The following is a 26,423-nucleotide window of genomic DNA, read 5'->3' on the forward strand; positions in this document are numbered from 1 at the left end:
AGTTCCAGTTCATAATAGGTGCTTTGAATTTACAATTTATGTATATAAACAATGTTTAATCCGCATCCAAATATCAATCAAAGAAGGACGGTCCCAGTTATATAAGAAGACAAAAGCAGCGTATAAATATATTTGGAAGCAGTATCAGGACCAAGCCGATTGGTTTTTAAAGCTGATGATGACACTTATCTAATTGCTGAAAATTTAAGGTAGAATAAGACCAAAGGCTTCAAATGCGATTGGCATGATGTGTCCTGATAAAAGAATATATATTAAAAAATAGTAGAATCATCTTTCGGAGCCTCGTCAAGACGAGCAGGGACATGAGGACATTAACACATCAATGAATATTTGACTGAAGTTCAATTAACCTTGTCATCATACTGAATATATATATATATATGCGCTAAATCTTTAATACTTTGATATAATTTTTTCAACTGAAATTGGATACCCATGGGTGGTTAAAATGAAATTATTAGTCGATTAAATATTGCCTTGTTCTAAAGTCATAAATAGAATCTAACTAATAGATCTATAAAATTTTATTGGATTTTACTGTTTTTTTGTATCTTTTTCAACAGATTTTTACTAAAAGATTATGACCCCCAGAGACCGTTACATTTTGGTCGGAGATTCAAGCTCTTTGTTAAACAAGGATACATGAGTGGTGGAGCAGGATATGTTTTGAGTAAAGAAGCTTTGGGAAGGTAAATATTTAAGTGAAGATGTACGTACCACGACAATCAATATTTATTTGCTCATTCCATATTCACCAATTTTAAAAATTGTAATCAAAGCTGCTCAATACAATCTTCAAGTAAATGCCAGTTGTGGTAAATCAATTTTTATTTTCAAAAAGTTGTCGCCAAGCGAACATTTGCACGGTAATAAGAAAATAATAATTTCAAATAAAATTTAAGCATTGTAGGTTTGCTGTCGTACAGTTTGAGTGGTGGTGTGGCACATTGTGCTAAGCGTTAGAAATACGCTCGCCACCGCATCTCTGATTACGCTTCGTGGGATCGCAGGTTCGAATCCCATGCGGGGATGATCATGTGCGAGAGGATTGCTGGATTACTCGCCGCCGTAGGGTGGTTCACGCTTCCGAAAACAGATAACTGGCTAACTAATCCCATACCCGACCTGGACTGGTGACCGGACGAGAGGCCGTGATTGGCCATATAATTAAGCCGTCTTATCGGCTTTCCTCTCCCCCGAGATAAATATGTAAATCCTATCCTAATGTATAAACCTTATTGCAGCCTTGTTTCCATAATCGCTACCACGGTTTATATCCGTTTGATTGTTAATTTGATACAACGGTATCAGTTCTGCTTATGACTAAACTAAATTCGATTTACGCTGTGTGGAGTTTGATTTATCAACTTAAACGCGTTAGTAGCCTATATTAAATTATGGTATTATAATGGTCGTTTTGTGTCTAGCTGTTTTCCGAAAGCATAGTGAAGAACATCGGTCATAAAAATAAAGAAAATGATCGGTCATAAAAGTATGGATGGTTTCCCGAAACTCATGAAACTTTGCGTGTTAATCGTATATTTCATGATATATATATATGATGGATATTCACAAAAAATGTTAACGCATTGGGGCCTCTCTTTTTTCATTCAACATAGATATGTTCATGAATTGGATACGAAAAAATGTCCTAAAGGGAGTGCAATTGAAGATGTCGAAATAGGAAAGTGTTTGGAAATAGTTGGTGTGGAAGCAGGCGACTCGAGAGACCAAAAACAAAAAGGTACCTTCCACCCTGTTAATATGAAATTCCATCTTAAACCGGAACCGATACCTCAAGGAAATTTTATGATCAACTATGATTATTATCCTAGTTGTCGGGTAAATAATATCCTTTGTTTCGTATGATCCGGACAGGCTCATAAAAAAATCCAGAAAATTCTCGCCGGAATCCCATAAATTTATAAACAAAAAATATTATGTTTGTTGAATTGATAAAATCGATTAAGTATCATTTGACCAAATGTTGACGTTGTGGATTCACAAGATATAGCAGATCATGATATCGTTCACAATGTACTTCAAGTCTATCGCTTGTATTAGGCAATGTTAGTAAAATTTACTTCAATATTTCAGGGGATAGAATGCAGTTCGGTCTACCCTATTTCTTTTCACAAAGTTACTCCCGAGGAGATGTACGTGTATGAATACATGATTTATCACACAATAGTCTACGGAGTAGCTCATACTTATCCTAAAACATGACAAGATGCAAACACTTTTCGGGAGAGGAAGGTTCAAATTGTTAACCCAAAGCTAGAATAAATGACGTACGTTAGTAGAGAAACTGTTGCCAGAATAAACTCATACCGTTAACGCAGTAATTGCTGATGGCGACTTTATATTTTGAAACGCAGCCATGAAATTCCATTCTACTGTTTTGACAAACTTATCAACACAATCGCTTTTAAATGACGAACATGATTACCCACAACATCTTGGAGGCTGTGTCATCGAATATTAACTCTATCATCTTTATATTGTACACATGGATCTACCAATGCAAAGTATAGCAGAAAGCTATGTGGTTTGTAGACTATGTGAAAAAGAAAAATAATTGTTATAAATTGCGAAGCATTTGTATAACAATAAACAACAGTATAGGCTGGCATATAATTAGTTGAGTCAATAGTGCCTCCTTACTTTTACTGTTTGTCGAGCATGTCATGAATATACATAAGCTTGCCGCATTCCACGCTTATACCAAGTAGAAAGACAAACGATAATAGCAGTTTACTATAATTTTGTACCATTTTAATTTATTTAGGGGTTTTTAATCCCAAGAAATAAATTATAAAAATGTTTTTATACAATGCTTTATTTAAATCTATCTTTCATATGATTAAATTGTGACAAGGTTGTGTCGATGATCAAGCGAGAAGTATGATAACAAGTATTGAAACAATTCAGGACACTCCATTGTGAAGTCATACCGAAAAGTTTTATTATTATTTCGGTTTGATATTGTGATTAACGTTCAGTAAGATCGATACAGTAACACGAGAAAAACAGAACAGGAGTAGTCAGTCGATTTGGTTAATAAAATTGGAGTAGACGGTGAAACGCAATATGAGGAAGATGGCGACGAGGAAGACAAATAACGGTTATAGGAAGATTGTGTTTGCAAGGAAACATGAAATGAACTCTTAATCATGGTGATAGTGGAAATGCAATAAAAAGAGATAAAACACACGACATTGACCAGCCAACTCAATTAAATATTGTGCCCAATAACATTTTAAAATGAAAAGACACAAATGTACATTCCGTAAAAGCACTCTAAACTAAATCATGTTCTGAATAATAGTCGCTGCTAAATTCCCTAACATAGTAACGTTGCTTCGTCAATTGCTTTGCAACAATTGTGTAAATGCTTCAAAATTGCCGCTAGGCTCTGAACGATGATAAATCAGATTTGACATCTATCTGTGATTATCGAAATTGCTTCTTGGTTCAAATACAAAAAGTATAATACCTATATTAAAATATTCCATCATGTTTTTACACAGTGACAAAAGTCTGAGATTTGTAAAAAAGAAAACATTATTTAGAACCTAATATATATATTTCATTAAGGTAGTTTTTTCCTGATCAACATGTAAAATACCTGACCGCATACAAAGTTATCAATGCTAGAGAATCAATTTTTTGAAACCAATGATGATACTATACAAATAAATTGATCAAGTTTTTGTTTAATAATTTCCTTATCTCGAACATTTTAGCCACTAACTATGGTAAAATTATCCCCAATTCAGAATATGATTTAAACTCACACAAAGACATCAGGGATATCTACAAGGTATTTAATTATGCCTGGCTGATTAGAATACTTCTGCCTGGTACCCCCGTAGTATGTGAACCAAGATGGCGGACTCCGGAACGTAGTATGTGTACCAGGTTAGGGTTATGCCATAATTTCAGGTACAAATACTACTGGAGTCACTTGGCTAGTTCCTGAACTCGTATTAGGGACTAAAATAATGAAAATTGGATAAAATTATGGCCCAACCTATTACACATACTATGTTCAGGTGTCCGCCATCTTGGTTCACATACTAAGGTAGCACCCTTCTTTCATCTTTCCATATGTTGGTATAGTTAAGGGATCCGTATGCACCGACCGACTACAAAAATATTGTAGCAATATTACAAAATACTATATCGGAAGTTTCAAATATCTTGCACCATAATTTCACATGTTCATTTGTTATCATTTTTGTAAATTAAATGGTGAAAATGATCAATTGAAATTGATAATATTGAACTATTATATTATATTCGCAAATAGCTATGCAACATTCCAACAAGTGACATGATGTGTTAGACTAGTTTTTTTTCCAAACGTATTCATTTTTTTTTATCTGGTCGGATCTAGTTGGTATATATCAACATGTTGATTTTCGAGTTGCTCTGGATCGAGGCCAATATTTGAAAAAAATCATCGAATTAAAAAGATTAAATAATCAAATTATAGTAACTGATGTACAGCAACTGATATACAGGGCGGAGGCACTGCCCCCACCCCCAATGCCACTTGAAAAAATTCCCATTACCCGGGCGAACGCTTTCCCACTCCGAGAACGGAGATTAAGGGCCTCTAAACGCCAAAATCACCTTAGTCTAGTACAGTGGTTCTTAACCTTTTTTGAATAATTTACCCCTTTATCAAACAAGGTTACAAGATTTACCCCCAATACATCTGATATTAAAAATTCGTCAGGTAAAATATAAATAGCTCTAAATTTAGACGCGAAGTCTCTATTTCTCTCTTTCTTTTTTATACCCCGTCTTCGCCTTTGTATTGGGCTTCAGTTCGGCGTGTAAAAATAAGAGAGTGGGGTTCGGTGGGAAAAGAGTGGTGTGGGAGGGGGGAAATGTATGCGGGGGGATATTGACGTGATAGAGAGTTGCGAAAATAGTTCGGAGTGGGAAAATGAAATCATCGATCACAAAAAGCTTTCAAGATGATTTCTCCAATCGTATGTGCTTTTTGCACAGAACACTCTGGGGAATATAAAGACCATCCTGAATAAGATACGTCAACTCAAAATATAAAAAATCGCTCTGATTAGGGGCGCAGCTAAGATTTAGACACAGGGTTAAAATCCAATCCCTTCTGAAACAGTCGTCGCGATTACGCGCTTGTTAAAAGACCTCACTTTTGCAGCCGACTTTCCTCAATTCCCTGACAATTATGAGAATCTAAAATGTCTTTCTATAGTAATTTAATTGTGTTCAACGTAACTTGCAATTGTTTCTTCTTGCGGCAAAAGAAAAACTTCACTACTCTAAAGTCTAAATTACCATGGTAATCTGTGAACATGAAAATATGAGATGAACTGCCCGATTATATTTAGCTTTGATCCTTTTTTTTCGATCTTGCGAATTCGTTATCGCCGTTAGAAAAGATCTGATATAAATTCACATAAATTACAATTTAATTTAGGGCAATAAAAATACACATGAAATATATTAGTAAATCAAAAATACATATTCCTCGCCTCGAAATTCCCTCCGAAAGGCTACTGAAGTTCCTTCGCCGCGAATACGCCACTTTCTCAGCAGGCACAATTGACTGTATTTCATTTCATTGACGCTATGGATTCCAACGCCGACTGAACATAATGTGTGCTATAGACACACAAATTTTCGCGATTCACAATGGACAAAGAGGCGTTTTTAATCGTCGCCTGCCTCCTATGACAAAACTTCTATTGTTTTGGGTTTTATTTTTAGTATTTTATATTGCCGCCTGTCAACCAATAAATTAGCGTTACTAATTAAATGATATACTTGAGCATATTCCCGCCGATGAACATACGACATACTTATGTCGAAGGAAATATGTGATTTAGCGAGAATAAACACCGACGTTAAGGTGTTTACGACCAAAATAACAAGCCACGCTGACGAAAAATATCGGCGATTATAGTAAATTGCAATCGCACACGTTACTAACGATTTTTTGAGTCTTCCAAGTCTTTTAAAGAAAGGGGGTCAAAATTTAATGAAAAGAACTCGACTTATTTATGGGTGTTGGTTTTCACTTTTGTTTGAAATATGACCACTATTAAATAAATAATATGCTGACAATGATTTCTCGTAACAAAACAAGCAAATAGATATGTTTTGTGTTTGTTTAAAATATTTTTTACAATAACGAAATTCACCCCCAAGAATGAAGAAATTTACCCCCAGGGGTAAATTTACCCCAGGTTAAGAAATGCTGGTCTAGTATGACTGGATCGATAACTTGATTGACAGGTAGCCTACTCCGGTCCACTAAAAGCCTGTTTTGTCCAACTTCCAATTTCAACCTGAATTGAAATACCAAGTGATCCAAGTCACTTATTGGACACGTTTAGTGGAAATATTAAAAAACCGCTTTTCTCTTTGATCACTGGACCAATTTCTTTGAAATTTTTAGTGGTTAAAGATGAAATTTTTCCAGAAGGCTATTACTTTTATTTATTTCAAATATATATGTTAGCTCTGTGAGATTTGTTTTTGTTTGCTATGACGTCACCGAACGTTCTGCGGACATTTTTTTTGCGGACGCCATTTTGTGTCCTACTGTACTGCTTCGCTTGGTGTGAATATATTTGTAGACTGTGATCTGGCGGTACGGTAAACCGTACTGTACTGCGAACAGACGTGTCCATATATTTGGGCGTAGCTCCCTTGTTCATTCCGGTACCGGGGCAAAATAAAAAAATCTAGATTCCCCGAAAATCATATGCGGTACGGTAACTTACCAGTACCTGAAATTCGTTTGCAGAACGTTTCTTCCTTGTCATATAAGAACTCAATTCATTTCCTCTTGTCACATAAAAAATAACGTATGCTACAAATTTTATATTGTTTACATCAGAACTGTAACGAAAAGATGATAGCGTAATTCACTGCGGTACCTTACCAGTACTGCAGTACCTGTTGCTGTATGTAGGCCTGCTATTCGATCGTGGAACGGTTCTTCTCTGGCATATAAAAACTCAACTCAATTTGCTCTTATCAAAATTAACAAATACGGTAGGCTAAATTTGCTATAAAACCAACATTACTGCAATAGTAGGAACTACCTGGAACAACAACAACATAATATTGAAACGATCGCTATGTCCACTACGTGTCCAAAAAGAGATATCGCTTTACATATACCAATCAACCAATGAATCATTTTTTAATTTTCATTTTAATATAATTCAGCTCATATAATCTTTTGTTCTCATATAAATCAATAGAATCTAAGATAAAAATTGTAATCCACTTTTGGATTTTTATATCACTGAAAAAATCTGTGTAAATGTGGTGTTACTAAACGTATTAGATATAAAATGGCCAAATTAAATTGAAATAATATACAAAATTAGTTTTCATTCTATCGTTAGATGTTGACATATTGCTTAACTAAGTTGATGGATGAAAATCCAAAATAATCGTGTGAGGATTTATATTGGGTTCGAATTTATTACAAGCAATAACGTTATAGAATGTCTATCCTTCGGCAGCAAAATGACAAAAAAAAACTCCTTTTATTTTAAAGACAAGTTTATATAAGTGTAAATGTTCACGGGTGCAAATATACGCAGGTGCAAACATATATGGGTGTAGACGTGTATGCGTGAAAATGTCCATGAGTGCAAATGTTAAGTGTGCAAATGTACACATGTGTAAATGAGGGTAAAAATATACGTTGTTGCAAATGTTCGTGGATGCAAAGTTAATGGAACCGCTGCATCTCTGACACTGAATATTGCGCTGAAATACATATTAAATACTGACAACAATATCAATCTTCTATCCTTTCTGCGTGTGTTGGAAGGTTATAATGACGAGAGTCCATGGTTTGAAACTTGATTCAACTTTTTCATGTACCGCCTGCAACGCGTATGCAATTTTGACTTTTATTATAAAAGTTCTCAGGTTTCATTTGCGTATAGAGAAAAAAGTAGAAAAATACTGATATATATATAATATATATAAAATGTTAGCTTTTTTACATTATAATTGAATTGTATGTCTACAAATTTACTGCGTTTTCCAAATTTTTAGAAAATATACATGACGTCAAATCAACAATTTTTTAATTTGAAAAATATAAGTACAGACTATGTAATATTAGTAAGAATAAACTCAGGTATAAATTGCTTTTATGCCGTTGCTATTAGAACGTAAACATACTGAAACTGAAAGGTGTATAATACAACTTGATTCCTTGATTCAGTTCCTTGGTCTTATGATGCTGTAATCGGGTTCGGGTTGGACATCTGGAGTTTGCGATTTCGCCAACCCCGTTACTAAAATTACAAATTTCCTTTATATTGATTCTCGCTATGCAGTTGGTCTTGAATATTTCATGTAACGAATATATTAAACAGGGCTTCAAATGAAAAATAATTCAAAATTAACAGTCTACCAAGGTATCTCTGTATTAATAACACCTTGGTAGTTGAACGACTCGATACGAGAACAATTTTGTGGTCGACCAAAAATTATAGTCGAAAATGCCGCGGTACTAGAACGGAAATTCAGAGCTCGAACACCCGAGCGCGCCTCCTATAGTGAGATAGCGTCACCCGAACCGCGCATCTCGGCTGCCTCTTGGCCATTCAACAAGAGAGCTATGCTCAAATATATATATGGATACGGAGGCTAAAACGAAATAGTACAGGTATTCAATTTGTCACATGAAGTAGACTATCGGTACGGCAATCACGGCTAACGCGTAAGCGGAACCGTCATAGGGTGCGTGATTTTTGATGACGTCCTCGCACACAAAAAACGAATCCCATAAAAATCACATACATTTGCTCAAACGTACAGTAACTTATACAAAATGTTTTATTTTTATTTTATCTTTATTATGTTTTGTCTCTGTTATGTACACATTTAAATAAATATTGTTGTTTAGATACACGTTTTGTTAATATTTTAGGTATTTTGACATGCGTAATTACGAATTGAAATAATTACCATTGTTTCTTACGACAAAAACGTTTCGGTGCTCGAACAAATCGACTACCGACACCAATCCGGAATGAATTATGTTTGACTACTGAGTGATCACATTTCTAAAGCGCTCTACTCACACAAAGTTGTTGATCCCGGTTCCCATTCGTAATATTATCCATGAACTGATTTCATTCCGTCATGAATATTTAGCAGTTTTAATTTGAAATTCAAATAATATTAAATATTTTCTATGACGTTTTACCCATTTGAACGATGGAAATAAGTTTACCACAGTAGTGAAAATTAGCTCCATTATGTGGGAGGCTATATACATTAAAATAGTTGGTTTTAACTTTCAAGACTTGCTGTAATCAGAAGCCACAATTATAAATAATTGGTTATTGTTGGAGTATTGAAAGTATATCAAATAAAAACTTGTGAAATGAAGTTGGTAATAAATCTAACGCAAGTACCTAAAAAAGTAGCGTTTCTAAGATTTCCAAACGATATGTACATTTTAAAAGGTATGTATGCATTTTCTTCAACGCAAAAATAACATGGACATGGTAGGAAAATACAGACGGAAAAAGACACTGGAGACTTTCTCTCTCTGTTTTGCTACGAAGGTGGAAAGGCATGACGTAGTTTCGACTTATAGTACAATGGACGTAGCGACTGCTGCCATTTATTGAACTAACACCTTATCTGGCATAGCAAATGTACGTACGAAGATGCCGTCTTCCCGCCTGGTTTCAACTTCCTCCGGTGAAATGACTGAAGGAGTTGAGAAATCGACTTTTCAAACATCGCCAATTTGTAAATACATCGTAACTCGCATTATTTGTACTCAGTTGATAATTGAAACCCACCCACATGCTGTATCACACCTGATTTAGGCATGACGATTCTTTTAGCACTGAGAAGGAAGATTAGACAATTTAAATATTACGCTTGATTGTAGATTACGCTCTAGTCTTGTCTAATTATTACTGTACAATAACTTTAAAATGTAGCTAACGTAATCAATTCGGTATTAAAAGTCACTATTGACATTCCAGCACCAGAATTCAACAGGTAAAGGTGCGGACGCAATAAGTTAAAACGTTTTCGGTTTATTTTGCAATATTTCAATTTTAGTGAGTGGCAATAATTGGCCGTTAGGCCTTGTAATGCTTTGTTTATCCACTCCTTACTATGCTATTAAAGACGTACTTCTTATAATAAAATGATCTTAGTTTATTTGTTCGAATTTAACAGCATCTGATCTGTATCAAAATGAAATTATCAAGTTTTGTTACACTTCTCAGTTGAAGGTCATCCACCAAACGATATTGCCATAAATAGGTATTGTTAACTGATGAGTTGATTTGTATTAGTTATTTCGCCTACGCTTAATGTATCTAAGTGACCGAAAAGCCACGACATCACTAGTTTTGCCTTTCCTCTGATCGAATGAAAATATGAATATGAGAGAGCATAAATATCAGAGAATCTCTCTCGTTTCCACTGTGGCATGAAATGTTAAAAATTAAAAAACTGACTGTGACACGAAAAGTTTTAAAAAGAGTCAACCAGAAATAAGCAAATACCATATTAAATTAACCGAGCAATGCTTAAATATATGGACACGAAGTCCAAAACGTAGTAGCATCAAATCTTTAACAGTACCGGTCTGACCACGAGATCGCTCAAATGCGATCACGGAACCAGGGCACCGTGCGAATTTTTTAATCCTGATGACGTCTCCACACACACATTTAATAAAACAAAATCCCATAGAGCCTACATAAATTCTTGAAATGAATGAAAGTAATAGCCTTTTAGCTACCACAACAACAATCTTTAACCACTGAATATTTCAAAGCAATGAGTCCAGTAGAAAATGAGAAAAGAGATTTCTTTCGTTAGAAGCGTTTTGCTACATATATATTTATACAGCATAAGCCTTAAATAAATATGGCGCATTACTGGATGCAAAGAGTACATATAAATCGTTTTGCAAAATTGCTGTTTATCTTGTTGCTGTGGCAGTTAATTCCTAGTTTATGGTTGGGAAAATCGCTCCAATTACCAACTGATTTCAAACTTTCAGTACTTGATGGCTACTAAGATGGCTATTACGCAATGAAAGCAGTGCACAGAAAAACTTATACTTTCGGACCAGTTGTACGTATTTTTCCTAATTATCTTACTTTATTAGTTTACTTTATTATCTTACTTGAAACCAAATTATAATATTGTGAAATTGTTATCTTTATTCCTAAAAATCAACTAATAATAACTACCTCTCCGTCACGAGCTCGTGATGTATTTGTTGTGTTGTATTATCAGGATTTATTTTAAAAATTCGTCAGTTTTAGTCTTCCCGTTTTTATATGACCGAATTCTCAAAAAGCTTATTCTGTAATAGACATCAAACAACAATGAGGTTATTATTACATCTCGTTGAAGTAGTCCTAATTCGAATGTATTTTCTCATATTTCAAACCAATATTGGATTTGTGCCATGTCTAGGATATTAAACAGCTAAAACTTTTCATATTTTTGTCGCAGTGTAAAATTTTATTCACAAATATAATATAATGTGTACTGGATCATTTTACATTCTACAGTGTTTTATTGCAGTAATAACTCGCTGTTTTCTAGTAAATCACGTGAACAAAGCATGCCTTGGGAAGTTCCAACATTTTCTGATCAATGGAATAAAGCTCAGTAAAGAAATAAAGGGATGTAAATGCTGCATTTTTCAATAATACCCATTTGCACGTTGCATAACCACATTTAGATGGAAACATTAAAATAACAACTTGAACTCATGTCGTACTCCCGATGTGTAATACGTGGAAGAAATATCTAATGTTAAATTACGTTGGTCTTCTTAAGTCAAATATCTAGTTATATGACCACCAAGAACATGCACCCCAGGAAAAGGATTTCGAATCAACGGGCTACGGATGATTTTGTTCATCCATTGCAAATACTTGTTTAGTCGATATTGATAATTTCAATATCAACTTGATGGATTCTGTGAATATTGTCTTCTAACTGATAAACGAATTAAATATTGTCGCGGGTTTGGAATATATCTAAAGCATCTGTTTTTTTTCATCTATAGTTTTGTTTTCAGTTTTATTGCAATTAGTGAAAAGTCATAATTAGGTGTGTGCAAAATGATACTTATGTGAAGTGCTTATCTTTGTTGTTTTTGTATCAAAGCTCTAATGCACATATCCGGTATGCCACTGAACTCATCGATCACTGTTTTAATACTACTACTAGAACCTATTCAGAAGTGGAAGATAAATATTCCAAGTACAATGGGGGCACACGTGAATGTCAAGAAGAGATGTACGTTTATGAATACATGATTTATCACGCAAAAGTCTTTTCGGAGCAACTCATACTCACTCCAAAATAAGACAAGATGCAAACACTTTTTGGGAGAGAAAGGCTCAAGTGATTGATTACCCGAAGCTAGAATGAATGACTTTTCTTGAAAGAGAAACTGTTGCCAGAAACAACTCATACCGATAATGCCCTAATCCATTCTAATGTTTTGAATCTATCATCTTTATATTATACACACATGGTTCTACCAATGCAAAAGCATAGAAAAACAATCGGTAGCTGGTGTTCTTCCAGTAAATCTAATCAGTAGCAGATACTATTAATGTTTAAAATGTTGCCCCTTCCAAGTAAAATGAATTGAAAAGTCATGTGGTTCGTATGCTATGTAAATAAGAAAAATAATTGTAATAATTTGCGAAGCATTTGTATACCAAAAAACAACAGTATAGGCTGGTATATATATATTTGGTTGAGTCAATAGCGCCTCATTCCTACTTTTTCTATTTGTCGAGCATGTCATGGATATGCATAAGCTTCGCGCATTCCACGCTTATAAGTATAAAAACAAACGAATATAGCAGTTTATTATAATATTGTACTTTTTTTATTGTTCGTGAAGAATTTATATTAAAATGTTTTGAATCGAGGCTTGATTCAATACGACCTTTCATGTGATTACTGTAGTGACAAGGTTGTGTCGATGATCAAGCAAAAAGTATGAAGAAAAGTATTGAAACAATTCAAGACAATCAATCCATCGTGAAGTCATATCGAAAATGTTTTCGACTTAAGTCACTTAATTGATTTGTGTTTTTCGCTTTAATTTTGTAATTAACGTTTAGTAAAATCGATACAATAACATAAAAAAAACAAAGCAGGTGTAGTGGATTGGGCTAATAAAATAGGGGTAGACGGTGAAACGTAATGTAAAGAGGATAGAGACGAGGGAGACATATATATGTTATAGGAGGATTGTGTTTGCTTTGCGGGATACATGAAATGAACTCTCGATCATGATGATAGTGGAAAGGCAATAAAGCAAGATAAAACACACGACAATGACCAGTCAACACAATTAATTTTGCACCTGATAACATTTTAAATTAAGAGACACAAATGTACATGCCGTTAAAGCACTCTAAATCATGTTTTGAATAAAAGTTGCTGCTAAATTCCGTTGGTGACAAATTTTAATAATAATAAACGAGAACATCAAACAAATTGAATAGACAACAAACTTTGTTGTTGATTTTGCACAGAAATTCATTTCATCTCTTTTTCAATTTAACCAGCTTTACAATTTTATGGTGTATATAACACAGTAACGTTGCTTTGTCATTGTCAATTGATTTGCCACAATTCTGTAAATGCTTCAAAAATTGCAGCTAGGCTGTGAATGATGAAGAATCAGTTTCAACATCTATTTGTGCTTATCAAGATTTTGCTGGTTCTTGGTTCAAATACGGAAGAAATAAACTATCGTGGGTAAGTATAATACCTAAACTTTTTATCATGTTTTTACACAGTGACAAAAATCTGAGATTTGGAAAAAGCAAAATGTACTTAGAACCGAATACATTTAATTTAGATATTATTTTTTTCGACGACAATGCAACATTCCTGGTTGCGTATGGAGTTATCGATGCTAGAAAATCAGTTTTTGAAAAAAAAAAAAAAAATGATGGATTGATGATACTACACAAATAAATTGATCTAGTTTTAGTTTAATAATTTTCCTAATTTCGGACATTTTAGCCCCCAAGTATGGCGAATTATCCCCAATTCAGAACATGATTCGAACTCAAAGAAATTGGGGATATCTATAAGGTATTTACCAGTGGCGGCGCGTGGTCATTTTGACAACCGGGGCAAGCTACTGCGGGACCAAGTCACCCCCATCTACGGGGACAGGATGAGCGCTGTAAGTTCTCCCATCATTTTATGAGTATAAAAACCATTCCATCGGTAACAACCAATCGGCAAAAGCGACAATTTTTAACGATAAGAAAGTGTCTTTAAAACCGGTCCAAGTCAAGGGATTAATAAATATAGACATAGTTTATTTTGAAACCTCTTTCAAAAGGAAAGGCAATATTTACCCAGATAAATACAATGACATATTAACAGAAACTTCGGGAAAGCAGACAAAACCTAAAATAAGGTTTAAAACGTTACTATGAAGAAAGGAAAGGTAATGCAAAGATAAGGACATGCGTCGCTCACTCATAGATATATATGCTGCTAGACTTCTACTGCTTGAACATATATGCAACACGCCGCGGTTTCTTGGAAGCAAAATGCTCAATAACGCGCTGATTAAAGTCATGCATCCCAGAAATAACGTCTCTGTGAATGGATAAAACAGCCAAGGAATTTAATCTATCTTGCTTCATTGTGTTTCTGGGATACGTTTTAATACGCTTCAGCGTGCTGAATGTTCGCTCTGACTTCTGAGTCGACGGAAGAAATAGGCGTCGTCAAAATGATGTCCAGAAATTTTGCAGACGCCGCAAAGGTAGTTACTAGAGTGTTATCTATGAGGAACCCATAGAGCGCGCAAGTTGATGTGATGTTCAAAAAAGTTTGATTGGTGTATATACATCGCAATTCATTTTCCAATTTACTCACGTTTATCATGGGGTAAAATTTGGAGACAGTAGCCAACAAATGGATGGGAAATTGACGTGCAAATTTTGAAAAATGTTTGGGGTTCATCAAAGAGAACGCGGCAAAGTGTTCAGTGCGCAGACGATCGCCTATTTGATTCACCAGAATGTCACAGCATTCCTTTGCAGACAAAATCAAACGCTGCGTTGTTTGCCCGCGGCGTAAAGAAGCACTCCATGTGTCATCTTCTAGCAGACGCTTTAGACCTGCCGCCTCCCTCACAGAGCGTTCGTCCCAAACCGGAGAGCTCTGAATGTCATTGAAACACTCAATGAGCTCAGACCTAATTTCGGACACGCCCTGCACCACGCGTGCACAAGCCAATTCCAACGTGTTGGTGCACAAGCTGGGAGACGGCGGCTACATATCTGGCGAAGGAGGTTAGAGCGCTTCGGCGAAACGGAAAAAAAATGAAGTAAACCCCGGAACATTTGCAAAAAATATACGGACGAGAGGGGTATCAAGACACATATTTTTAATAACGAGGTTAAATTGGTGTGCATAACAATGTAAAAAATGCGCATGAGGAAAATCTTCTTTTATATAAACTTGAACACCATGTCTCGACCCACTCATGACTGCCGCGCCGTCATAAGTTTGAGCTATCAATTTTGACTTCGCGTTGTAAGGCTGTAACACTTCTTTCAGTACAGAAGTAATATTTAAAAAAAATTATCGAATCGAAAGGACTGAATATTCAAATTAAAGTAGCTGATATATCATATTTTACTCACACTCTAACGATTTGTTCCAATATAGGGTGATATTGACGTAAAATCATTGTGCTCATTAACTGAAATCTTAGTTCAAGAGTATGTCAAATAAAAGCGCACAGAAGATCGCAATTATTTCCATTTATGAAGTGTAATAAAACTCACAGCATAATTGTGAATATTGAAAGTGAATAGAAGTGGATAATAAGATTTGATGATATACCAAACGTTTATATGCTATCAAAATGTAAGCAACCACAGTGCATATTGAAATATATTTGGAGGATTTCATTTATTCAAAAGACGTTAAACAAATAAACCCAAATAAATAAAATCCCGTATAATCATTACTCACACAATTGTACGTTACACGGACGCAATTGGAACAAAACTTTTTCAACGACTTCTCCATTGTCATTAGCAAATACTGTTTCTATTCAGGAGTTGTTTTCAAAACTATTACAGAATCGCCGCTGCCTATGCCCACATGACTGAAGTCTCATAATTGTGACTTTTTGATTCCGTGATATAACATAAAAGATTGTTTAATTAATAACGGTATACGAAGAAAACGTGTCATAACGAATCCAAAACAAATCGCACTCAAAGTAGTTTAAAACGTTTTGAACTTGTGTAGATTTCTGTGCAGTACATACTTAGCTCATAGTTTTATTTACCTTTTGGCAAAGTAGTACGGTGATAATGTCAATTTGAGTAAGATGTTGATTTTGAATGCGCTGGTTTACTAGAACCATTATAGTATGTAACCAGTATATGACAAGTAAAAGTAGTTTGAACTCGCCTATTTGATCAATTTATCTTAAAACGCAGCGACAATGGGTATTCATTCGTTCGAAAACCAAAACGATATGAGATATTCAAAATGCAACGCGATCGATCCACCTGATTTTCTGTTTACATAAATGCTAGCAAAATCAGTTAAGTTATCGTTTGTGATAAAATTAGTGATGTATAGAGCTCTTTTTATATTAGTTGCAATATATTTGGACACTTCCGTGGCCACTGATACCAGATATCAAGAGTAAGTAATCATAGTTTACGAGAATGGAAATGGATTTAAAACAAATTATCCCGTTTAATAAGGTATTACTAAGAAGCTTGTTTTTTTTGCAAAATTTCGACTCGACAATAATGCCGAAATTATTGCTGAATTGGTTTTTATGCTGAAATTTAATTTTAACTAATAATACAGTAATACAAAAACAATAGGATGCAAATCATTACCTAAAAATCATTCTCTTAAAAGTATTCTTTGGAAAAGTATATAGTGTGTAATATATATATTAAAAATGGCATACAACTTGAATGAAAACTTAATCTGGTTACCGGCAGGCCCTTTAATATGCATCATTGTAGTAGAAATTATAGTCATGGATAGCACCGTGTTGCCCGTGCGTTCATTTTTATAACACAAGGAAGGTTATTTGTACATATATTTATATATAATTCCCCCCCTTTATATTTAGTCATCAGGTATGGAGAATCATTCCAAACAGCAATGAAGAATTGGATCATTTGAGAAACATGGGACATGCATTTCAGGTGATCATTGACTAAACACACAGTTTAGACACAATTTTCCAAAATACACACCCTTATCAAAACTTCATTCTCAATTTCCTTTTGATGTTTTTCCTCTAATATAAGCATAAATCAATATGTATAGCATAAGTTTATCAGAATTTGAATGAAAAAGAGTTCATTATATATACATTACAAAATACTTTAGTTTGCCCACTTGTATTGATTAATAACATTTCATTCCTTTTGTTTAGCTGGATTTCTGGCAAGATCCAATTGCAGTTGGCTCAGCAGTGGATGTTCGTGTGTCACCAAATCACATCGAAGAGCTAAAGAGATCGCTGGAAACCAGTGGGATATCTAAATATAAAGTTCATATATCTGATGTACAGGCACTTATTGATGACGAAAAGTTGGGGGGAAAGTTCAATGAGAGAGCTTCAGCTGGGAGCCTTGCTAACTTCGTTTACTCAGAGTATCATCCACCGGAAGAAGTAAATTTATTGTTTGAGTAGTTACACTGTAAATATATTAACGATAACATTTAACAATGCAAATCTCTGGTAGGCTCCTTTGGGATCAACCATTGCCTGTAATTTTGTTTTACTTCGATATATTTTGTGAAATCGTCCATTCGAAGAGCCATTGCTTTACTGAATATTTCTTGTCCAGAGACACTTTTCGGTGATATTTTTAAACCGTAATTGATCCATTTATAATGAACCTTTTTACTGGTAGATATTCCAACTTGAATCTTTGTCAGACAAATTTTCATACCGGTATCACGTAACACAACGTACGCTGTACCTCTCTGCTCTAAGATATAGAACGTGATTGTACATTTTATGTATATAAACAATATTTCTTTTTGGGTTGAAAATTATTAATGAATAGTGAACTGAATTCAGTACACGGAAGGCATGTCATTACATTTTCAAATTGGCATTGAAATAGAACAAGAATAGTGCAATGCATTTTTTCCAGATACACGAATGGATGGATTTAGTAATAGCTGAGCATGGAGAAATAGCAAGAAAAGAGCAATATGGAGTATCGTATGAAGGTAGACCATTGTATGTACTGAAGTTTCAAAAACGATCCAGCATGGTCAATCCAAAGCCAGTTATTTTTGTCGATGCATTGATTCATTGCAGAGAATGGATTACAGCTGCGTCTCTCTTGTTCATATTTAAAGAGGTAATGTTACATTATGTTGTTTACTATTGTTTGTTCCATAATTTATTTTAACTACAGGAATGTAGGCAAATGCGTGTAGTTAAACGACTACACCATTGTCAATGAGAAGTAATCAGAGGATACGAAGTTTAGCACTACTCCAAATATCAACTAACACGCATGACTAAACATAGTTCGTGATAAGGGTCACACCACTCTTGTTTCTAACATTTATTGGACACGTTAGTGGACATAGCGATCGTTTCAATATTACGTTGTTGTTCTTGTTATTCGTCCTCATTATCATTGAAAAATCGCTTTTCTCTTGAAATACTGGACCAATTGCCTTGAAGTTCACATTGGTTAAAGATTGATTTTTTGCCAGAAGGCTATTTATTACTTTTATTTATTTCTAAATTTCGTTCAAAATTTCGCTGTATTATTTTATGCATGGAAACACTGGTTGTCCGGTTTGATTCTATAAATTCCTGCTAAGCAAAACTCCAAGCAAAATTTTTTTGAGAGTACCCGTATCGTCAAAGGTAAGGACTGCTTCGCTCTAGTTAACGTGTCCATATATTTGAGCATTGCTCTATTGTTATATATACATAATATAGCCTAGTCCGTATTACATGGAATGCTTACGAAAATTGGAAGTTGATGAACTATGATCAATTGTAATTCCAAATCGTGCTCAATCGACTGTGACAAAAGAATCAAACACAAAATGCCAGACTGGCTGATATTCAGGATATCTTATTAAACTCCATTTTCTCGCGTTAATGCTGGTTGTTGTTGCTTGATATGGATATCTAAGTGCAAATTATTTTCCAGATGCTCAGGAATCCAAAATATACTCACATGATTGATGATGCTGATTGGTATTTTGTGCCCATGGTGAACATAGATGGATATGCATACACCTGGACTGGGGTAATTTCGATTTGGAACAATAGCTATGCAAAAGCTTGTTTACGTCACCACTTACATCACCTTTCCTTTTATTTTTAAATTTTAATAAATTTAAATTTGTTGTTACAGGATAGATTGTGGAGGAAAACACGAACGACAGGTGCGAGCAGCCAATGTGATGGCGTTGACGCTAATCGAAATTGGGATAGCTATTGGTCGAGTAAGTGTTAGAAGAACAAAATTCATTTTTTTCTTATTTTATTTTACTACATCATGTAAATTTAACTTTTTATTGCTGAGTATGACTACAACTTTCTGAATATTCATCATTTCAAGAAATGCCCGAGAAGACTCCATTCTGGCAGTTGAATAATTCAGGAAGCCATTGGGAATGCTGTGATCCACCCTGATATACGTGGCCGGTCATGATTATTACAACCAATGCAAGATTCACAATATACTAAAGCCATTTATTTGTTCATTCAGCTATGTTTATCAACGACTGGTTTATTTCTTTTCAGTATTGCGTTCCTATTACTTTCATTTCAATATATTTGATATTTTACTTCCTCTCAGTTACTTCGTCTCCGAACCCTTGTCAGTTTGATTTTCATGGAACGACGGCCAATTCAGAGCCCGAGATACGTCGTCTTGCAAATTACGTTTTGAGTTTAGGAAAAGGGAGAATTGATGCCTACATATCTACTCACTCATTCTCACAGCTTATTCTTTATCCATACAATTATGCCGACATTCTCAGCAAAGATGACGAACTTCTGGTATGCCATTTTGCTATAATAAAGAGTGGTTTAGATTTATAAACGTATTCGATGAGATGATGTGAATTTGCGAGTTTAGGCATTTTATTTATCAGGTGTTAGATCTAATACCAACATCATTTTACAGGTTTATATTAGATAAACTTGTATTAATTCTGTAAATGGCCCGATATTTTTTTTAATTGGGATCCTTGTGATGAGAGCGAGTTTTAAAAAGTTGAAACTTCCCGTCATAATTTTCATATAAAACTTCACAAAAAAGCTGATATATATCTACTACGAAGGTAAAACTTCTTGCTTAATAGAAACTATATAATAACATTCAAATCGTATTTATATTTCAGAATACTACAGGTAAAAAGATTCATGACGCAATGAAATCAGTTCATGGAAAATATTACGAATGGGGACCAGGATCAACAACATTGTGTAAGTGGAAAACTTTAAAAAAAAATTAAATATTAATATTAAACAGCGAAACACTTAGAATGTTAATCGAAATGGTGTTACATTTATATATAAGATTCAAGACTAGATTTATAGTGGTATTCACTATCAAGTCGTTATTTCAGCATTTCAGGACGAAACACTGTCACTTAATCATTAGCTCATATTGTGCACCTTCCAGTATATATACGTAATAATAGATCTGACATATGATTACATTTTTATAACCTAGTTTCTTTCCACTATAATAGCTCCACTTTATCTTTTTTGAATCACAGACCCATTTTCCGGTACAACCACAGATTGGACTTACGATGTGGCAGAAATTGTTCAATCTTACACATTTGAACTTCGAGATAAAGGTTTTTATGCGTTTCTGCTTCCCGCTGACCAGATCATTCCTACTGGAGAAGAATATCTCGCTGGACTGGAAGCTCTCTTAGAGTACTTGAAGGGAATCCCCAGCAAATAAAATTGCATAAAAAAATTATTCTGACGTCATACATTTTTTCTGAAAGCGCAGTTAATTTGTAGATATACAGCAAAATTAATTGTTAAATTTGCATGTCACAAAAACACTTTATATATATTTTTATTGTACTAAATTAAATCGTATTCTCTGGAATATTTTAGCAGATCTTGATATTTTTCTAATTGCGATGACGGATTCGCAAGATCGCAAAGATACGCATCGAAACTAAATATCATCTGGCAGTCTTTCTCGCATTTTTATGCGAGATTGTCGTGGTATTGTAGTTGAAGTATCATTGCTTTTATTTTGTCGTACCTCGTCGCAATCGTGAATTACGTTGAACACAATTAAATCAATAAATCAATGTAGAAAGACATATTAAATTCTCGTAGTTGTCATGGATTGAATATTTTACTTTACAGAAAAATATTTATACGCTGAAAAAGTGGCTCTTTTTTATGTCTGAAAAGAAAGACAAGTACCTTAAATGTGTGATGAACAGTGCAAGTTTGAGATAAGAATTAAGTAGCGCGTAATTGAAGTGACTCATTCAGAAGCCGTAGCAGCGGAAGTTCTGATTCGAAACCCACTTCCTTTTAAAAATCCTGCCAGCGCCCCTGCTTACTACTAAAACCACGCTGACCTTAGATCTGAATTCTATGATTTGAAGAAAACTTAAATAAATAATGAAAATAATCACTCCAGGTACAATTACATATTCAAATATACAAATTGATAGAAACATGAAAAATAAAAATTGCGGTGATTTATGAATGCGTACACAGAGCCGAGCTTTTTGGCAGCAGCGGTGGAATTAGGTGTGTGCGGTAATTTATGACATCGCATGTAATGTCAATTTTCATTCTTTTTTTATTGCTTTACAATAAAGTGAGTTATGTCTCTATACCCAGGGATCATTAGGCTTTTGCCGCGTTATGCGAGGCAGTAAACCCAGGTCATATGTTTACCCGGCAACTAGCGCTTTTTATTACCCATGTCGCGGTAAGCAATAACAAACACAGCGGATTCATTTATCTGTTTGTGAAAGAAGTTTATGAATAGCTGAGAGTCGCATTTTTTTGAAAGGGATAATATGAGCTTACACAAATATGAATTGCAAGCTGATTAGTGATGTTCTTTATTGCGTGGAATCCGTTGAAAAGATTCGACTATGTCTAGGATAGGCGTTGCATTGTGGAATATATTTTAATTAAGGGAACATTGTGAAATACAGTATATATATATGTAAAATGAAGCAAAAATATTTATATGCAAATATACATTTATTGTATATACCAATTTTTTGAATTAGTTTCAGGTATTAGATTTTGCATTTTCATAATTGCAAGCTAAAAATTACTAACAAAATTTACTAACGAACTCAAAACCGATATATACAATTCAAAAAAATATGGAAGATTTTCCCCGTTGTTTTAATATTTTATTTGTATTTATCAGTGATACCCACAATGGGTAGGTTAGGAATTTTATTGTTATTTGTTGGAGTGTTTATCAGCTTTTCGGCATCAGCAAAAGTACAATACACAGGGTAGGTATGTGGCATGTGGTGATGGAATTCTGAAACCAATATATTGATTACACATCTGCCAACGTAATAATGCCTCGCAATCCAGAATTTTAACTGCTTTGTATTACCATTTTTATAAGAGTAAAAGTGCTCAACAATTGAGAAATTTTTTTTTTACTAAATTAATGATCTGTACGTTCAAAAATCCATGCATACTTACTTGTTATAAATGGGGTATTTTTATTGAACATATAATAAACAATATTATATTTCAAGCCAGTCCTGATGTCATCGTGTATAGAAAGAATACTGATGTTATTGACCACCCGAGCAAATTTGATTCCAATTTTTGGCTATTGTTACAACCAATTAGTCAACAGCATACATTTGCCAATTCTATATTTCAGACATGAACTTTGGAGAGTGACGCCTTCATCATCTGAAGCTCTCACTAAGATAAGACAAATTGGAGAATTGTTCAAGGTATATTCATAGTTAGGCATGCATTTCTCATAATTTTCAGAATAAATTTAAAACATTTGATAACAATTGCAAAAATTTCATATGTGAACAATTTTCAGCTTGACATTTGGCAACATCCTAAAGCTGTCAATCTTCCAGTCGATTTTCGAGTCGAACCGAAACAAGCCCAAAACCTGAAAAAGGCACTTGAACTTGACGGCTTCGAAATTACTGTCCTTGTACCAGACATCCAGTCACTTATAGTTGGGGAAAAAGTGAGCACTAAACGCGAAGTCAGGGCTTCAGCGGGGAGTGTGGCGAATTTTGTTTACTCTGAGTATCATCCTGCCGAAGAGGTGAGTTTTGATGATATATATATATATTCATTTTTCTGTTTTGTCTGAGGTAAATGGATAACAGCATATATCCGATGAAATTCTTGGTAAGATCATGAGCGTGCAATCATCGTAAGAACTTCTCTTTATTTAGGGTTTTAACTTGTGTATTAAACTAGGTATACGAATGGATGGATTTGGTAATAAAAGAGCACAGCCCAACAGTCACGAAAGAACAATTTGGCATTACTTATGAAGGAAGGCCACTGTATGTGTTGAAGTTTCAAAAACCAGCTATTAATCCAAAACCAGTTATTTTTGTTGATGCTTTGATTCATTGCAGAGAATGGATTACGACTGCATCTCTCTTGTTCATATTCAAAGAGGTATGTTTTTGAGGTGATGATTTAGGGAAATCATCTCCGATCAATCAATGAATCAACGGATAATTTGTTATTTAATGGAGCAGAATATGACTAAACGATTTAAGTCATATGTACTATTTATTGTATTGCATTTTCCAATACACACTATTAAGTTTTAGCAATTTTACCGGTTGTATTTTTTACTAACGCCTAATGTAAATCTATTGAAATTCTTCCATGGGCAAACCGTTTTACAAATGATCAATGTGCATGTTCTCAAACAATACTGTTATACGCATGAAAGGAACCCTATACGAGAACAGGGTTAGGTTACTATAGCAAACAGCTTATTAAAGAACAAATTCAATTAGTTTGTAAATTTTTCTGGCATCATTTATCTCACATATATTTAGATGCTGCGAAATCCCGAATATGCACACATGCTTGATGACGCAGACTGGTATTTTTTGCCGATGATCAATGTTGATGGATATGTCAAAACATGGACAGAAGTTAGTATTTTTTTTTTATTGCAATTCAAAAATAGATTTTAGATTATGCATTTTTTTAAACATGCGTAATGGACACAAAACTCAGTATATTTTCCCATGTAATTCAATAATATACTAAGCTTTAGTAGTAAAATACTGGTACGAGAGCAATAAAGCAACTGGTGTTTGTGGTCAAAAGAGCACGAGAATAAATTTCTATTTAGTAAATTCAATTTCCAATGTGTCGTATATTCATACTTCATTTGGACGTAACTATGATCACAGTATGATTGTTCATTAGCTGCTAAAGAAAACCTTACCAAATACATATAAATCTCAGTATTATTATTATGATAAGATTAGCATTTTTGTGAGTCGCGTATCATGTGAGTATATACATTGTCTCGCGAATAGTGAATGTTTTACACCATAAGTTGTATGCTGCGATTAGTGTCATGGTAAAAATATAAAAGTTCCAATCCTTTTATAGCCAACTTTCAACATTCCAGAATAAATAGTGTCTCGAAACAAGAATATAACCACAACGATTACCTAGTCAACTTCCTTCTGGCCACTTGCCAAATGAAATTCTGTAGTAGGCTATACTGTATGTGCTGCTTTAGCAAAACTCTATTTATACAGGACAGACTATGGAGAAAAACTAGAAGTCAAGGAGCAAGCAGTTTGTGTGAAGGTGTAGATGGAAATCGAAATTGGGATGCGTTCTGGTCATGTAAGTAACATTTTATTCTGGAATTTCACTCGATAATTTGTCATAATAAAACTCAGTACATATACAAAAAAGTATCTCGATTCCCTTTTCTTTTAAATTGAAATATTTTCAATTAGTTTGATTACTTTTTTTTCACGCAGTGCCAGGAGCATCCAAACATCCTTGTTCTGTGGTATATCACGGGCCGACCGCTATATCGGAATCAGAAGTACGTCATCTTGCAAATTACGTCACTAACTTAGGCAAAGGGAGTATCGATGCTTACATCACTACCCATTCATACTCTCAGTTAATTCTATATCCATACCATCATACTGCGGAACCTTCTAAAGACGATGAAATTTTGGTAAGTCGTATATGTGCTTATTGTGATTGGATAGGTGAGTTTGTTATTTGGATTCCGACATTGACTAGAAATAGCGGAAACAGCACACATCTATTATTTTTACAGAATTAAAATTTATATTTAGAAAGCAACAGGAAAACTAATGCACGATGCCATAAAATCGGTTCATGGGAAGACTTACGTATATGGCCCAGGATCTACAACAATTTGTAAGTGATGATCTTAGCAGTACAGTTCTAAAACAAAGCAACATGCGATGTTAAATATTTTTATGTCACGTATAATTCTTATTTTAGATCCAAGCTCCGGAACTACAACTGATTGGACCTACGAAGTTGCCGGAATAGTTCAATCATATACATATGAACTTCGTGACGATGGTTCGAAATATGGTTTCCTCCTTCCGCCTGATCAAATCATACCAAATGGAGAGGAATACATTGCTGGATTACAGGCTCTCTCCAACTATCTGAAAGACAAGATGAGTGGTACCTTACTGTAAGGCAGAGCAAACATGTATATATAAAACATTTGTGATTTCTTGCTGTTTTAGTTTGTATAACTCACGTTCAGAATATTTCTTTTTGGAGACATTCATTTACTTTTCTCAACTTTTGAAACAATCGAAACATTTTACTCAAAAACATTAGAAGGTATTGTAGCAAGCTATTGATAATTTTATGTGATGATAGAAGTTTGAAAGTCTTGTAAACAGTTATTGAAGTTTACAATGTTTTAAAAATTGACGTCATTTTTGAATATAATATACGACAACAATTGTAATGAATATAGTTAAGTGTTTTATTAAAAATGTAGAAAGTTTAGTCTAACTCTGCAAAGTTCAAATAGAAGACATAGTAACTGTGAATTCCTATTGGAATATTTATTCAACTCGAAAAATTTATGAATGATATCGTTAGCCCAATAGCATTATTGGACAGAGTTGAGTGTAACTTTTTTTCCTCGTTTCATAGCTATTACCGATAAAAAATATCCACAAGCTTCATCGAACAGAAGCTAAACAACAGAAACATGTTTTGCTTGTTGTCTCGTGTACTACTCAAAAAAGCCAAAATGAAATTTATACTACAACTTCCGTTTTTTGAATTG

General features: G+C 34.3%; 3 protein-coding genes across 4 annotated transcripts; all 3 read left to right on the forward strand.

The window, feature by feature from the left end:
• Positions 1 to 70: 70 nt before the first annotated feature.
• LOC120339490 (glycoprotein-N-acetylgalactosamine 3-beta-galactosyltransferase 1-like) lies at positions 71 to 2,813 on the forward strand (the record flags this gene model as incomplete). Its single annotated transcript, XM_039407626.2, is given in 5 exon segments — positions 71 to 164; positions 167 to 209; positions 585 to 710; positions 1,641 to 1,863; positions 2,119 to 2,813. Coding segments are annotated over 5 exon segments (615 nt in total), but the record flags the coding sequence as incomplete, so codon positions are not given.
• A 10,863-nt stretch (positions 2,814 to 13,676) lies between these two features.
• On the forward strand, positions 13,677 to 21,733 carry LOC144427350 (carboxypeptidase A1-like). Of its 2 annotated transcripts, none has more exons than XM_078116429.1 (9): positions 13,677 to 13,830; positions 17,213 to 17,288; positions 17,522 to 17,761; positions 18,252 to 18,464; positions 19,278 to 19,376; positions 19,485 to 19,575; positions 19,932 to 20,134; positions 20,479 to 20,563; positions 20,860 to 21,733. In XM_078116429.1, the coding sequence occupies exons 1-9, from the start codon at positions 13,742 to 13,744 to the stop codon at positions 21,051 to 21,053; spliced, it is 1,290 nt and encodes a 429-aa protein (XP_077972555.1). In that variant the 5' UTR covers positions 13,677 to 13,741; the 3' UTR covers positions 21,054 to 21,733. The 2 variants fall into 2 exon arrangements, with proteins under 2 accessions (XP_077972555.1, XP_077972554.1); XM_078116428.1 differs by lacking the exon at positions 13,677 to 13,830 and adding an exon at positions 16,562 to 16,767 and having other exon boundaries at positions 20,860 to 21,730.
• A 782-nt stretch (positions 21,734 to 22,515) lies between these two features.
• Positions 22,516 to 26,420, forward strand: LOC120339198 (carboxypeptidase B-like). The gene is made up of 9 exons (XM_039407282.2): positions 22,516 to 22,602; positions 22,989 to 23,064; positions 23,163 to 23,399; positions 23,558 to 23,764; positions 24,157 to 24,255; positions 24,877 to 24,967; positions 25,108 to 25,313; positions 25,438 to 25,522; positions 25,610 to 26,420. Exons 1-9 carry the CDS (start codon positions 22,523 to 22,525, stop codon positions 25,813 to 25,815), a joined length of 1,287 nt encoding a protein of 428 aa, XP_039263216.2. The 5' UTR covers positions 22,516 to 22,522; the 3' UTR covers positions 25,816 to 26,420.
• The last annotated feature ends 3 nt before the right edge of the window (positions 26,421 to 26,423 follow it).

The sequence above is a fragment of the Styela clava genome, chromosome 9, assembly GCF_964204865.1.
Source record: "Styela clava chromosome 9, kaStyClav1.hap1.2, whole genome shotgun sequence".
NCBI lineage: Eukaryota > Metazoa > Chordata > Ascidiacea > Stolidobranchia > Styelidae > Styela > Styela clava.

Coding starts and splice junctions, on each gene's coding strand:
- LOC144427350 (XM_078116428.1), top strand. CDS start 16,649: ATGCTAGCAAAATCAGTTAAGTTATCGTTTGTGATAAAATTAGTGATG. Junction 20,135..20,478: donor GCAAAGATGACGAACTTCTG/GTATGCCATTTT, acceptor TTTATATTTCAG/AATACTACAGGTAAAAAGAT. Junction 20,564..20,859: donor ACCAGGATCAACAACATTGT/GTAAGTGGAAAA, acceptor TTTGAATCACAG/ACCCATTTTCCGGTACAACC.
- LOC120339198 (XM_039407282.2), top strand. CDS start 22,523: ATGGGTAGGTTAGGAATTTTATTGTTATTTGTTGGAGTGTTTATCAGC. Junction 23,765..24,156: donor TCTTGTTCATATTCAAAGAG/GTATGTTTTTGA, acceptor ACATATATTTAG/ATGCTGCGAAATCCCGAATA. Junction 24,256..24,876: donor ATGTCAAAACATGGACAGAA/GTTAGTATTTTT, acceptor CTATTTATACAG/GACAGACTATGGAGAAAAAC.